Source organism: Eutrigla gurnardus (assembly GCF_963514095.1).
Source record: "Eutrigla gurnardus genome assembly, chromosome: 2".
Taxonomy (NCBI): Eukaryota; Metazoa; Chordata; class Actinopteri; order Perciformes; family Triglidae; genus Eutrigla; species Eutrigla gurnardus.
Genome location: NC_139916.1, coordinates 17,918,258 through 17,933,804, shown reverse-complemented (window position 1 = coordinate 17,933,804; position 15,547 = coordinate 17,918,258). Strand labels below are relative to the sequence as shown.

General features: G+C 40.9%; 1 protein-coding gene across 1 annotated transcript; it reads left to right on the top strand.

The window, feature by feature from the left end:
• The first annotated feature begins 3,770 nt into the window (after positions 1 to 3,770).
• suox (sulfite oxidase) lies at positions 3,771 to 11,211 on the top strand. The gene is made up of 5 exons (XM_084020940.1): positions 3,771 to 3,876; positions 5,718 to 5,788; positions 5,963 to 6,137; positions 7,650 to 7,922; positions 8,493 to 11,211. Exons 2-5 carry the CDS (start codon positions 5,730 to 5,732, stop codon positions 9,714 to 9,716), a joined length of 1,731 nt encoding a protein of 576 aa, XP_083877066.1. The 5' UTR covers positions 3,771 to 3,876; positions 5,718 to 5,729; the 3' UTR covers positions 9,717 to 11,211.
• Positions 11,212 to 15,547: the final 4,336 nt, after the last annotated feature.

Below are 15,547 nucleotides of genomic sequence, written 5' to 3'. Positions count from 1 at the left end.
TCCAACCATTCTCCCTGCATTCTGCAACTAGGTCGGTGTACTTTGCCCTCTTCCTCTCATAGGCTCCATCCATCCCCTCCTCCCATGCACAGTCAGCTCCACCAGTAGCGCAGACCTCTCCGCCTTGGTCCACAGCACCATGTCTGTCCGTAGTGTGGTGCTGCAGATCTCTCCTGGGAAATGCAGCTGTCTGCCCAAGTCCACCTCCATTCTCCAATCCACGCCTGGCAACAACAGGGTGGGAGCTGGTCTCCTACTGACAGTTTCCCCCGCTTCCCCCTCCTTCAGGAACTGGGTCCACTGCTGTATACCCGGCTGGCTCCCATTGCTTGCCTCTTGCCTTCTTTTCTCCACCACCTCTGCCAGTTTCCTCAGCACCTGATTGTGCCGCCATCTCTACCTGCCCTGAGATAGGCATCCTGACAGAGTGTGATGTAGGGAAGCACTGACGGTCCCACATAGGTCACAGGCCTGCTCAGTGCCCAGCCACTGTTGGAGGTTTCAGGGGGAGGGCAGAGTGTCATAGGTTGCCCTGAGGAGGAAACTGAGTCGGACCTGTGGCAATTTCCAAAAGTCTGCCCAGCTAACCACCAGACCCACAGCCCCCTCCCATGTCGTCCAGCTTCCCTGTTGCCCTTTGCGCCACTGCCTTGACCCTGTACTCTTCCTCAGCCATCTTTGTCACTTCAGAGATCACAAGGAACTTCCTCTCCTTTCTGTGTGTGTGTGTGTGTGTGTGTGTGTGTGTGTGTGTGTGTGTGTGTGTGTGTGTGTGTGTGTGTGTGTGTGTGTTCACTACCAAGTCTAAAACTGTCAAAGCTAAAATTGGAATTATCAGTGTTTGAAATGCATCGGGCTGAAATCATTCTGGTTTGAATGTGTGGTTTACAGTTTTGACAGCAGTGTGTTTAGAACAAACTGCTGTTAATCCACAGTGTTGTGCAGGTTGTGGTTAAAGCCAGGAGAGAAGTCTGAATAGTTTTGAAAACTGTGTTCAAGCAATGAAAAACAAGCTAGAGTTTGGTAGGCCTGCACATGAACTGTTGGTGATGCAGACTGTAGTTAGAGTTTTGCACAAGCGGCTCCAGTTTTGCCCGCTGTCGTTTAGCAATCGAAAAAAAACCTCCAATAGGTTGCACCTATCTGCATACCATTATTTCTTAAACAAATATTGATTTAATGTGTGTGTTAAGTTTGGCTGTGGTCTGATATTCATACGTGGTTATCAGACAGATCTCTGCCTTAACTATGAGCGTGAGGATTTGTTTTGTGTGTAAATGTTTCAGTGAGCAACAGGATGTTCTGGTTCATTTCACAAACTTCATGGGGGTGTCAGGGGGAAATACGGACATTGGACGATCTAAACACCCATAGAAATGACCTGAATAACATGTAAAACATCTACCAGGGATGTTGGAAATAATGTCAACACAGACAGTGCAGTCCAGTGAATCTGTGGTTTCCATAGAAACTCCATTCTGACTCAATATGTGCAGCAGGTTATGTTTTGATTGGATTCCCCAGACATGGCATGGCTCACACAAGCTAAGTTTAAACAAGAGAAGCAGACAAACCTCAGCCACATTTCAACAGCAGTCAAATCTAAACATGCACTTCTTTTGTAACATTCTGCTTCTCAAATATGTGTAATCTCAGGTTAAAATGTGGCATTGAAAGGGAAACTGTTGGTTTATCTTGCAGTTGGATTGAAGAATTACTACGGTCATTGTTTCTATTGATTTAAGAAAGCATATTTTTCTGTAAAAAAAACAAACAAACAAACACCATTACCAAGAAGAGCAGAAGCAGCTGCATTATACAGCTGGTGTGATTAAGGTGGAATGCTTTATGACACAAACTAGTAAGAGAACATTGTTTAATTGTAGAAATGGGGAAAATGATTACTGAGTTTGTGACATGTGAGAAATGGTGTAAAATAAAAAAATTGGTTTATTCTTTAATCACTTCCCAAAGCATTCCAATTAAAGTTATGTGTTTATTATGGTTATGTAACAACAGTTAATGTTATGTGGTTATACACACACACACTCAAAAAGACACGTATCTGCTGTATGCCTACCTGTAGTTGCCTGGAACTCTAAAGACATCCTCATTGACAGCCACTGATAAGGGATGCCAGCTAGAAAGAGGTTCATCTTCACTGCAGCTTCTTTCTATTTTTAATTTTTTTTCCTTTCAGAGGACATACTGGAAGAAGACATCCACCCACCCACCCTTACTGCCAGGCTGCTCATGACTGCTGCTCATGCATTTGGGTATTTAATCGTCTGAGTCATCAGGTTGTTGTCTGGTTTGAGTTGTTTATCTGTCATGCAGGCCCTCAAGTGTGTTAGGGCTGTGTTCTACACCATGTTGTTCAGCCCACATGTTCATTCTGGTGAGTCTTGGTTTTTTACACAACACTTTTATCTGCTACCATGCTGTGAGTCATTCAAACCTCCAATCACAGTGCACTTCCTCTCTGCTTGGTTTATCACATAAACCCAGTCGCATTCAGGTTTTGTTCAGAGTGTGGTGGAAATCAGTTTATGATTTCCTGGTGAGAAATAAGAATACTCCTAACAGAGCTTTAAGTCATTTATTAAATAAAGGGTCCAGAAACAGGCTAGCAGTCGGTACAGGCAGACTGTAAACAGACAAAGTCTAATAAGTCAAAGCCCTTGTAAACAGGGTGTCCAAGTGGACCGCGTCACCGACATACAGCTTCAGAGCAAACTATCTGGCCAGATAGGGGCAGACTCCTTGAGAGTCCGACCATTCTTCAGTCTTGAGAAGGGCTTTATATATATATATATATATATATATATATATATATATATATATATATATATATATATATATATATATATATATATATATATATTTTTTATACAGTTGTTTGTGATGTGTCATCAGAGAAGCATTGTTCCGTTGTTTCAATAGATGGCAAACTTTGTCCAGAATGTGGTGTTTGAAGCCACTCATCAGTGTCAATAGATCCATGTAACACATGACATGACATCAGTGCAGAATACAGGTAACCTCATGGAATAGTATGAGTTAAACTACTAATTATACTATAATAAACCACTAAACACACAGAGTTGAAGAGTCGGGGAGATTGAAAAATAAAGAAAAAAAGAACAATGAGATGTGCTGCGGCATGTCTAACCTGCAGGGAAAACAATGTTCTGTGGTGCACCTCGGTGCATATTCCTGTGGAAAATGTTATCAAAATTCCACATGACAATTAAATAAACACTGCTACAGTGTCAGGTCATGGGTTCAGGTTACTGAACTTTCTACTAGTTCTTTCTAATAAGCCACCATTCATGGTGCTTTAAGGTATCTTTAAGGTAAATGTTGATAATGGTTAACAACTACTTACTATGAAGTATTTGTTAGATAGATTTCCAGTAACCAGTTCAATCATAAATACACTAAGTCTTCTTCTAAGACTACACCAAGCACAACTCATGTAATGTTCATTTGTTGTTGTTTTTACATTCTTTATTTAATCTTTAATCATTCATTTCACAATAATGACGTTTATTAGACTGTACATGGCTAGTGAATTGAAGCGATATAGAATATGACACGAGATGAATTAAAAGAAAACAAACAAACAGTTAATGACTAATCAGGATGGAAGAAGAAGTGTTAAAGTCCTTTAACGATTATTATTTTATGCGGGTGACATATGTTCGCCTGTTCCGCGGAAAGGTTTGGGTTGCCACATGACCAGCTGTCTTGAACGCCTCATGGTCAGTGTTTCTGAGTAACGTCTCTGAACTGTGCAGCGTAACAGCAATTAGGCAGTTCGCCTGTGGACAGAAGAGAGCATCTGAGCACAAGCAGGCGGCCGACACTACAGAAGTGAGTAGTCGTGGTGGTTTGGTTTACACCAACAAACAGAAACCAGCGTCCATTTTATGTTTATGAACATTACAGAAGTTGTCGGAACGGTCGGGCAGGCAGGCTATCAGTGGCGAGCTTGCTAACTTCAGCGTTAGCTAAGTTAGCCATGGTGATGACGATGACGCGCTATAGCTACTGGCTTTACGTTATAGTTTCTTTCTGTTATTATTTCGTAATGTCTACTTATTGTAAGACGAATTTTTGTATCGACCCTTAAAAGTGTTAACATCGACGTTGCTCGCGCTGTGTATTTAGCTAACATGTATGTCAGTGAATGACATGATGATATTTAACGTTAGGATTGACTGTGATCCAACTACACCGACGCAGCACACCCGTAACTAGCATGAGAAAATACACTGTGGATAAAGTTACCCGGATGTGTTACATTTGGCAAAAACATAAGAGTAAAACGACGAGTATTAGTAACGTTACAGCTGTGAGAAAGACGAGTAACCTTAATGAAATTACTTCTTCGACTGTGAAAATCATCCCACACGGTACTGCGGTCACACGGTCCAGTGGCATTAGAAGTAATTATATACATTTATATTATTGAAACATGGTTGGGACATTGGTGTTAACAATTCACTTTGTCTATTTACATGTTGAAAAGCCTTAAATGTAACTTAATTTTATTCTGACGTGAGTTATTTCTGTCAGGCACAATGAGCAGCGTCAGCTGTTTCCCTTCCCGAAAGTGCAGTGAGACACTATCTTAACAGTAGGAGATTACACTTACAGCCTCCTTGTTATCTCTTTGAAAGCTGGTCAGAGATAACATGGGTAATCTTACGGGCCATTATTGACATATATTAGTGATAAGTCAGGGGTAGATGATTGATAAAGCAGACCTCCTCTCCATCTGTTGGTCATTGTGTGTAACCTGTAAGCGGACGTTTTTTGTTCACCTCACAACTTATTTATTCATCATCATTATTATTATTATGATTATTATTAACGGTTTACTTCCTTTTCTTTTCCATGGGATGTTTATGCTCCTAATTTTGGTCGGATGCTCTGATAAAGTGTGTACTTTATCCCTCCAGTTAGTAGCAGATTGGCACAGATCTTTCTCGTAAATAATTCATAACTTTATTTCTTTATTATCACAGAGTCAACAGATGAAGTTCCTCCAATTAAATGGAAATATGTTTCATATAGTTTCTTAATTGTATGCTTGACAAACTGGGACTTTGTTCACTTAATGTTTGAGTAAATGATATGTGTTTCAGTTAGAGAAGAGCTCAGCCTTCTACTGATCTGTTCACTCCCCCTGAGCTGGTTGGCTCTTTTTGTAGGTTGAAGTAACTGCTGGTTGGTCGGTTCAGTAGGAGTTGAAGCGTTTGAAGGTTCAGTCGGTCATTTTAACAGGACCAAAACTTGACTGTAAAGACAGCAGGTTTGGTTATCAATGTTTTTTCAAGTAGAAAAGAAACTGTACAAGAGTATGCTTTTTTCTTTTCTGTTTATTCTGCTTCTCTGAAAAGTTGACGCATGACAAACAATGCTGGGAAGTAAAACAGTGGCATATCTCGAAGCTAAGCATGGGAGGATGCATAGAAATCAATGGGTGCAGGTGTTTAAGGGGTGTTGTGTAATGCTTCTGAAGAATGATGTTAATTCACAGTTTGCCTTGCAAAAGAAAAGAAAAAAGAAATAATCTGAACCCCACAGGTTGTATTTTTCTGAGTTTTTTGTGTGTAACTTAAGTACTTTGTACATAGACATTCTTTGCAGGATGTTTTCTGTTTGTTTTACTGTGAAATAAACTTTTCTTCTCAACACATTTTTTCCAGAACATCAGTGCAATGCTGCTTCTCAGACGTTGCCACACCCTTACTCGATTTGGCCCTCTCAACACTCAAAGGTACAGCACTTTTACAAACAGGTATTATTCCTGACATCTACTAGTCCTGCACAGACAGAACAGGCTAGTAGTGTTCACTGTTCATCCCGTTTTTAATTTTTTCAAATTTACTTTTTTGTATGTAATGAGCTCAGCTTGATCTGCATAGATGTAACTTTTTTTTTAATATTATAGCCATCGAGTGGCACCTGCCGTGACGTCGTGTGCAGTTCGTCTCTGGACCAGAAGCAGCAGTAGTGAAGACCAGAGATCTTATGAGCGTGCCCACGGTCCCAGCTGGAGGCATGCCCTGGCAGGACTGCTGGTCGGTACCGGAGCTGTACTGGCTTATGGCCTCCACCACCACAAGGTTAGGAGGGGATGAGATCTGTAAAGGCAGGCGATGTTTAATTTGCTTTTGTTGTGCCAAGACTAAATTAAGTTGTTTTGAGCATTTTAAATGGTTTCTTTTTACATCTTATAGACGAAACAATTAAAAAAGTTATAATCAGTACACTTCATTGCCAAATGCTTTGTTTGAAAAGTCTGTTTTCAAAATGGATCCAGTTAATAGAGCAAAAAGGTGTAAATGTGCAGTTTATAGTACAATCTTAATTATGAAAGTATTATGTGTCCAATTTAAACCTTAGTTCAATAACATAAATAATAATAATACAAGTAATTATAATTTACGGGGAAATTATTTGCTTTCAATTCAATTCAATTTTATTTATAGTGTCAAATCACAACAGAAGTCATCTCAGGACACTTAACACATTGAGCAGGACTAGAATACGCTCAAAATTTAAAGAGTCAACACAAACTGCCAAACTACCACAGACCGCTTTGTTCCCTTTCAGTCATACACTCATGGCATTTCTATTTACAGCCATGGCAGTAACCTATCTCATCTGTTGGCTCACTTGCCAGCTCATGTGTTAATTTTTACTCCCACATCTTATGTGACTCAACATGCATAAACAGCAGTTTGCTTAACAAGAAGTTAATACTGAGGAATTTAAAAAATGGATGATGACATTGTCTCCCCGAACTGCACTTTGCAAATGCATGCATTTATTTTTATTATGTATTTTAAATTTAAATATAGAACTTTTACTTTGTTATGCCTCAAAGTGATGGATGAATACATTTCTTAAAAATCAGTAAAAATGCATCTTTCATTTACTCAAACAGTACAATTTTACAGTTGCACAAGCTCTCACATATGCAGTGAGACATGGAAACATTAACCTCTCGAAGCAGCAGTGCAGCTCTCCTGTATATTTGCGTGAATAATTAACACAGTGATGCTGCAAAATGTCCGTTACAAGACTTTGTACTTACTTTTATTGGCAGTAATAATTAATCTATGAAAGACTTAAAGGCTTATTTTACCTTATGGCTTAGGCTTATTTATTTTTTTTATGTGATATCGGGTTGCAAACTCATCCACTAAATCACACCCACTAAAGTAAAGGGGACATCAGATTACTGCAAACCATGTGCAATTTTTAATTCTTCCTTTTTTAATTTTCAACATTTTTAATTAATAGGAAAACAAATATTTATGTGGATCAACACGGCCAGCCCAGTGGTGTCACTGTGTAAACATGAGAACAAACACTGCCACTGTCATAACCAGTTTACCACCCTGGAACAAGAGGTCTAAGAGTGACAAATAGTTACAGTTACAAAGGGATTACATAGGAATCCAAATGACCTTTTAGTCATAGTTATATTAAGCAAATATATTTTTGCAACATACTCTTTTCAAGTTTCAAGTTCCAGAGTGAATTCCTGGGTTCCAGTTTCCTTCTCCTTTAAATGTCCTTATTGATGGATCATCACAAAACTGATGCCTCCCCTCTTCTCTCTGGTGCAGGCAGAGCAGGAAGACATCATTAGAGTGCAGACCATAGAGAAGACCTCAGCTTTACCCATCTTCAGCCAGGAAGAGGTCACCAGTCACCGCTCTCTGCAAGATGGTGTGTGGGTCACTTACAAAGGTGGCGTCTATGACATCACTGAGTTTGTGGCAATGCACCCTGGTGGGGATAAGATCTTGCTGGCGGCAGGTGGAGCCCTTGAACCCTTTTGGGCGCTGTATGCTGTGCACAACCAGGAACATGTGCTGGAAATGCTCTCAGAGTACAAGGTGGGCTGATTCTTGGTTTCTTTTGATAATCTAATTAAATGACAGTTAAAACATTTAAGAATAAGCTTAATTTGTGTCTAGAAAAAAACCCACAATTTATTCTACCAAATCTGATGATAAGTTCAAAAGATCTGATTAATTACTATGAAACTAGTGAACTATATGTAGAATAACGGAGTACCTTGGAGGGAAAAAAGGCATTTCAGCAGATTTCCACTGGGTGGAATATGTTCCATCAAACACAAAGCTGAGACAAGAATTGGCTGCTTGCAGCCAACACTGTAGCCAGTGTTTAAGTCTATACATTTGCAGATCAAAAATCGTGATGTCAAAGCGTCAATCTTCACTTACTTCCATATTTAACAATTTAACAGTGCAACATACCCAGCGTGCAAACACTTTGTTTTTCTTTGGGCGTTTCCTTGTAGACAACACAGTTATTTGTCTGTCTTGCATTTGATTTGCATTTGAGATGAATGGTAAAGTTTATCTGAAAATGTGTGACGGTTTGTAGCACTAAGTCCCATGTGGTCTATTGTAAATGTGTGTGTGTGTGTGTTTACATTAAAGGTTGGTGAGTTGAATCCAGAAGACCTGAAGAAGCAGAAGACTATTCAGACATCTGACCCCTACTCTTCTGACCCCGAGCGTCACCCCATCCTGCGCATCAACAACCTCAAGCCCTTCAATGCTGAGCCGCCTCCTGAAATCCTCTCCGACAGCTTCATCACCCCCTCTGCTGTCTTCTTCAAAAGAAACCACCTGCCAGTCCCTCAGGTGGACCCGGCTTCATATCAGCTGCGTGTAGAGGGATTACCTGGAGGAGAGCTGACGCTGTCTTTGGAAGAGTTAAAGACTCGATTCCCCAAACACACCATCACAGCCACGCTGCAATGTGCTGGTAACCGCCGCTCTGAGATGAATACGGTCAAGCAGGTGAAAGGACTGAACTGGGGTATTGCTGCGATCAGTAACGCTACATGGAGCGGTGCCAGGCTGAGGGATGTGCTGCTGGCCGCTGGTTATGGGCCCGATGTGGCCAAGCAGGCATTCCATGTTCAGTTTGAAGGACTAGACAAAGATGTGTCCGGGTCTACCTACGGTGCTTCCATCCCTCTAAACAAGGCAGTTAGTGAGACGGGGGATGTTTTGCTGGCTTATGAAATGAATGGCGAGGATCTCCCTGCCGACCACGGCTACCCTGTCCGCGTTGTTGTACCAGGCACAGTTGGTGCACGCAATGTGAAATGGCTGGGAAAGATCATAGTGAGTGCAGAAGAAAGCAGCAGCCACTGGCAGCAGAATGACTACAAGGGCTTCTCCCCCGGGACGGACTGGGACACAGTGGACTTCAAGTCTGCTCCGGCCATCCAAGAGCTGCCTATCCAGTCAGCTATCACCACACCGGCAGATGGTTCAGCAGTTGATCGCAATTTGGAAGAGGTGACGGTTCAGGGATATGCTTGGAGCGGCGGCGGCAGAGAGGTGGTACGTGTAGATGTTTCTCTGGACGGAGGGAAGACATGGCAGGTTGCCCAAATGAGGAGCAGCGAGAAGGGACAAGCACCAGCACCCTCGCCCCCACCGGGACAGGCCTGGGCCTGGAAGCTGTGGGAGGTAACGGCTCCTATTCCTCCAGAGGCTCAGGAGCTGGAGATAGTTTGCAAGGCGGTTGATAACAGTTACAACATGCAGCCTGACACAGTTCCTCCCATCTGGAATCTGAGAGGTGTGCTGAGTAACGCCTGGCACAGAGTGAAGGTCAAGATCACAGAGGATGAGAGCGAGGAATAGACTCAGTGGTTTGATCCACATTAAAAATCCAAAAGGTTCATGCCCGTAAGAGTCATCAGAGAGTGGACATTGTTTTAAATCTGTCCCTTTGGCCTAATTCCAGTCCGGTCCCTACACCTTCCCACTCCGGGATGAAGTCAACTCCGTTTGTAGTCACACTCATGGCTGAATGAACCACCCTTCTATAAGGTGAAGGGAAAAGAAACAGGAAAGCTGTATAACTAAGAAAATATAACTTAGAAATAAGGATGTAAAATAAGTGTAGTATACTAATACTACAATATAACAACAATACAAACGGAAAAAATATAAATAAGGAATATGTATATTACAAATATAAAAATGGTGCAAAATAATAATAATGCAAAATTGTACAGTTGAAGATATAAATTCTGGGGTTACAGCTGCTGATGGGGTGAAAAAACAGGTACACCATTACAGAGCTTGCTCCATGATGAACATAAAAATGGCGTGGCCCGTGGTCAGGCCAGCTGGTCACCAATGATGTAGACTCGCTGTTGGATGGTTTTATAACCCACTTCCACTCCCTGCCGGTTTGGGGTGGCACTTAATACGCAAATGCCCCAACGGAGTGGAAGTGGCTGGTAAGAGGGTGGCGTGGCTGGATTGGAATTGAGCCGTTGACTCTGCAGGAAAAGTGATGGAGGGGGGGGAAATGTATCAAGTATTTATACTATCATGTTGCCTTTGAGATTTGAAATATCTAGAACAACGCTAAAGGCCGTAAATGACCAAAACATGTTCAGTTTTATCTAGTGGCAATGATTTACTAACACTTTGGTCTTAAGTGAACACGTGAGTCAGATCATTCTTGGATTTGTAGAAAAGAAAACATTTATTTTTGTAATCTGTATTGTCATTCTCAATGCTAAAGATGTGCACAGTATATGCAAAGGGGTGAATTAATAATAATAATGCTAATTCATCGGTTTTATATAGTGCGTCCAGATGCTCAAAGATTCTTTCACAAAAGCAACTAAATCAAACATTTTATTAATTGTGTGATTAATATGAATCGTAATGCGAAAAACACCTTTTAAATGTATTATAGGTCATTACTTTTAATGATGCTACTAGAGTTGCATGGAGTGACCGCTTTACTTTAGAGAGAACAAGCGTTCACTGAGACCGGAATCAGATTTGAAGTTTTAAAACATTGGGAGCATTTTTTCTATTTGTGGCTTTGAATGTGAGAAGATTAAAATAACTTTTTTATGGGAAAAGTTTGAGTTGCTTATAGGAAAATGATTGGGAGCTGCTGTCTGTGGCGTAGATCATCAGTTCTTTAGTTTAGTCTGAGCAGCTGTATACCATTCAGGTAGTGGAGTTGCCCTCCACAGTACCGCCCGTCACTGTGGAAATGAGCAGACAACTCTACAGCACACTGGAGACGTCAGGCCTCTTCAACACCGTTTTGACTACACTGTGTTTTGTGTAAACATTTGTTGTTGATAAATAAAGAGCTCTAATTTTACACGGACTTCGGCTGCGTCGATTGCTGCTTGGTGCCAAAAACAAAAAAGTGTCGGAACTTAGGAACTGAAATATAGTCAATTCTAATTCTTATTTAAAGGCTAAAAGTAACCGTGTTATGTGCTACTCAGCTTTACAGTGTTTTTCTACTGGCTGTCCCTCTCTGACCCCAAAGAGTCAAATTACAGTTTTTATTTAGGGTATAATATGTAGTCCCATTAATAATACTAATACATTTTATCAATGGGTGCCTTTCAGGACATTCAAGGACACCTTACATGAACATTTGCTGTTTGTAAACACTGTTGAAAAGAGCGAATGTCCCTCCTCTCAGCAAGAGGGGGAGAAAGAGAGAAGGCAGCAGCAGTCGAGCAAGTGAAAGAGGGAACAGAAGAATAAAACCTTACATCTAATTGTTGTTTTTTTAAGCAAAAGATAAACACATCCGGCCCTATGATAGACTGGCGTCCTGGCCAGGGTGAACCCTGCCTTCGCCCAATGACAGCTGGGATCGGCTCCAGCCGCCCCGCGACCCTGAATACAGGATAAGCGGTAGACAATGGATGGATGGATGGATGGATAAACACATCCACGCCGCCTCACAAACCTGCTGGAAGTTGCTAGTTTTTGAATGATTGTCAGGCCTGTGAGGTTTGTGAGCCTCTGAGGGGCGTGACCAAGGGCAGCGTTTCACCTGCGAGTGAGAATATCTGCACACCCTGCTTATTGGCTGGGAGTTCAACCCCACATGGGGTCCAAATGCTCTTTGCTGACGCTTAGATGAGTCCCCAATAAGATGAAAAAAGAAATACAAGCAGAGGGCAGGGTCTTTGCAGAAAAAAGACACCGCCACACACTTGTAGTGGGTCATTAGTGATCACTTAGTGCAGAGATCTTCAACAGGTGGACCGGGACCCCTAGGGGGTCTGCAGAGTTAGCAGGGGGTCCCCAAAATGATTTGATCCCAAAATTTAAAATATGTCCAAAAATACACATTAACATTAATAAAGCATTGAATAAGCAAATATAAATGTTAATTGTTGCGTTAATGTGAAATTGTGATGAAGAAATGCCAATATAGAATTACAATATATTCTATAAATAAATTAATCTGTCAACATGTATTGCATTAGTAGATCATTCAAAAGCCTCAACATATTAATTAGGTAACCTAAAAGATGACACCACAGTTATCTCTCTGGTGTGATTATATTTTCTTGTTTTGAAAGGTTTGTAAAATACAGTAATAAACTCAACCAATTTAATATAATCATCAAATTTGATGAATTATGCACGGCACAAATTATTGTTGGTAACGAAATTACTCTCTTCTGGATTCTGATTTTTTTTTTCCTTCACTAAATGTTGTAACAGAGGAAACAGGATATAAGTGATTCAGGCGGCCGGTTGCAGCTGGCAGGAAGGTGATGATGAGGAAGGAAGGGAGGACAGTTAATAGAAAAGATGAGGTATCATGTCAGGATAGAAAGATAAAATGTAGTCTCTTTCTCAGTGATTTGAGTAATCAACTCTGCAATTAATTATCAAGTTCTTAAGTCCATCCATCCATCCATCGTCTACCACTTATCCTGTATTCAGGGTCACGGGGGGGCTGGAGCCGATCCCAGCTGTCATTGGGTGAAGGCAGGGTTCACCCTGGACAGGACGCCAGTCTATCACAGGGAGACATGTAGAGACAAACAACCATTCAAACTCACATTCACACCTACGGGACATTTAGAGTCATCAATGAACCTATCCCCATCCTGCATGTCTTTGGACTGTGGGAGGAAGCCGGAGAACCCGGAGAGAACCCACGCTTACACGGGGAGAACATGCAAACTCCACACAGAAGGAACCCGGGGCTGACCTAGGAATCGAACCCGGGACCCTCTTGCTGTGAGGCGACAGTGCTACCCACTACACCACCGTGCATTAATACATTGAGGCCCATCAAGTTCTTAAGTCGCAATCCATAATTTGTGTGATTTCTTAATTAACTTTTGTCCTGTAAGCGGATCAAAATCTTCTGTTTCTCATAGTTTTTCTTTGGCTCTGAGAGACGTTTTTTAATGTAGTAGAACCAGATATATTCCAGGAGTTTCCGTGCATGATATATATGTTGTGAGACTCAATTAGTTTATTAGTATCCTGGGACTACTGACATGCTGGAAAGTTGTTTGGCAATCATGTTTGTTATAAACTTTTCATTTTGATCCGTCTCTGAGTCATAAATGACGGAAATTGCCGTAAGCAGAATTCTGCTGACAGATAAAGAAAACACATCAATGCGGTCCTGCTGTGAGAGTCCATGTATTGTGTCGGTTTCCGACTCTTGACGCGGCTATGAGTATGTGTGCAGTGACGGGTAACCACTACTCGCACGTTTTAGGAGAAATTACAGAAATCAACGTCAGCCAACAAAAAAGGCAAATATCCGCTCACTTCACTAGAAGATGAATGAACATCTAGTACAAACTGGATCATTTTAAACAAGTACATGCTGTGTTTACCCTCAGGGGGATCAAACACATCATTATCAGATGCAGACTTCCTGTTTAGACGGCCCAAAATAATAAAAAAGCCCACTATACTCCAACTTTTTGTGTGTTCCTTCTTTCTGTTCCTTTCTTTTTGTTGCCAGTAATAACGATTCTCTCGAAACGATGACGTGTAGCCTATAGTAGGAAACAGATGAAGCTGACTCTTTTATTCCTGTCAGCAAATACTGAGACTTTTGTCACATTGGTGTTTATGCAAACCAGCGCACTAAAGCTTTGGTTTAATTTCTCTGTCACTTGTGATACAGTGAGGAATGAGCAGACTGCAGGCTGTGAAAAGGATCAGAAAAAGCCAAATCTGATTGTATGAGTCATCCTTAGCATAATGCTAATTTGCAAACCAATCCGAGGGCCTAACACCTAGTCTAACAAGGAATTCATCTAGATTCTGAGTTGGGTTACCGTACTATAGACAGAATATAAAAATGTCTTTGCTGGAAAATTTCGATTCAAGTTCTGCTGTCGGCATGTGAAGACAAACCTTTAGTGTTAGTGTGTTGTCTCAGGTTTGAGGCTGCAGCATGAGAACCATCCACCATGCACTCACATCTTGACACCAGCTGCTAACGCTGCTGTAACACTTAGACCAGTTCCACACTGGCCCACTTTTTTGTAAAGATGATGAATATCAACTTACAGTCAAGCGCAACTCCATAATTAAAACGTCTGTAGGGTTTTACATTTGCTTTGTGTTTTAAAACATTGCGTGTATAAATTCGACTGATCTAAATTTATCAAAAAATATGACACTTCGATGAGCAGGAATTCAATTTCGAGTCAGCTAAAACAGAAATAGTAACAAAAGCTGTTATTATTACCGTCTTTCCTCTTTCACAGAATTATTGCAAAACAAAAGGTTACGTAATGCCCAGACACCAGATTTGATGCAAGAACCCGCTAGTGTTATTGTTCAGACATGATTATTTTATATAAACCTGCAGCGTGTTTCTAACAATTTATAAAACCAACACATAAATGATATCAAACTCAAGAATTTGTCTTTAAGCTCTGTTCAGTCTTGGAGTCTTTGGGGCAGAAGAACTGACAAACATGAATGTCATTCAGATACGAAACAACGGTATCTTTGGAGTTGTGCTTCTGGCCACCAGATTCACTTAAATCCTTATATTCACTCATTTCTGGTCTCTGTCAACTCCTCAGAAAAATATCTGGGACTTTCACCAGCTGGTTGCTTGTCTGTCTTTGGTGCGGGGCCACAAGTGACAGCTGGGCGCCAGCTTTTATTAATTTTATTAATTTTATAAGCTTGTTGAGAGCCACGAGACTGAACCATACAATAAAAAGTTTGGACTGAAAAACCAAAACAATGAGCTAAAAGAGGCTGAACGTTAGGTTATGATTCTCTGGCGGTTCCCTGATAGCGACATTGTTGACTTTACATTATTGTTTTACCACATATGTGCCATTATGTAAATGGAAGTATTGATTAAGGCAGCTGTAATAGGAAAACAAGCATTATATTTGTTTATGATATTTAAATGACGTTTGTTGATGTATTAACACACAGTGGTGGCAATAAACTTGTCAGTAAAGATTAATAGATTGGTTGAAGTTGTTGTCTTGTGTTAGTCTATTAAAACGCCTGTCAGTTGATTTAGGAGTCATATGTGTTTTGTATTTCGGTGGTGTGGTTGACACTTGAAATTGCACTTGAAACAAGCATTTGTGTCTTAAAACCCTCAGACCACATTTGCTTTGCACAAAATGAATTACTGTTGTTGACAAAAAACCTGTCCATCCATCCGTTATCTGTCA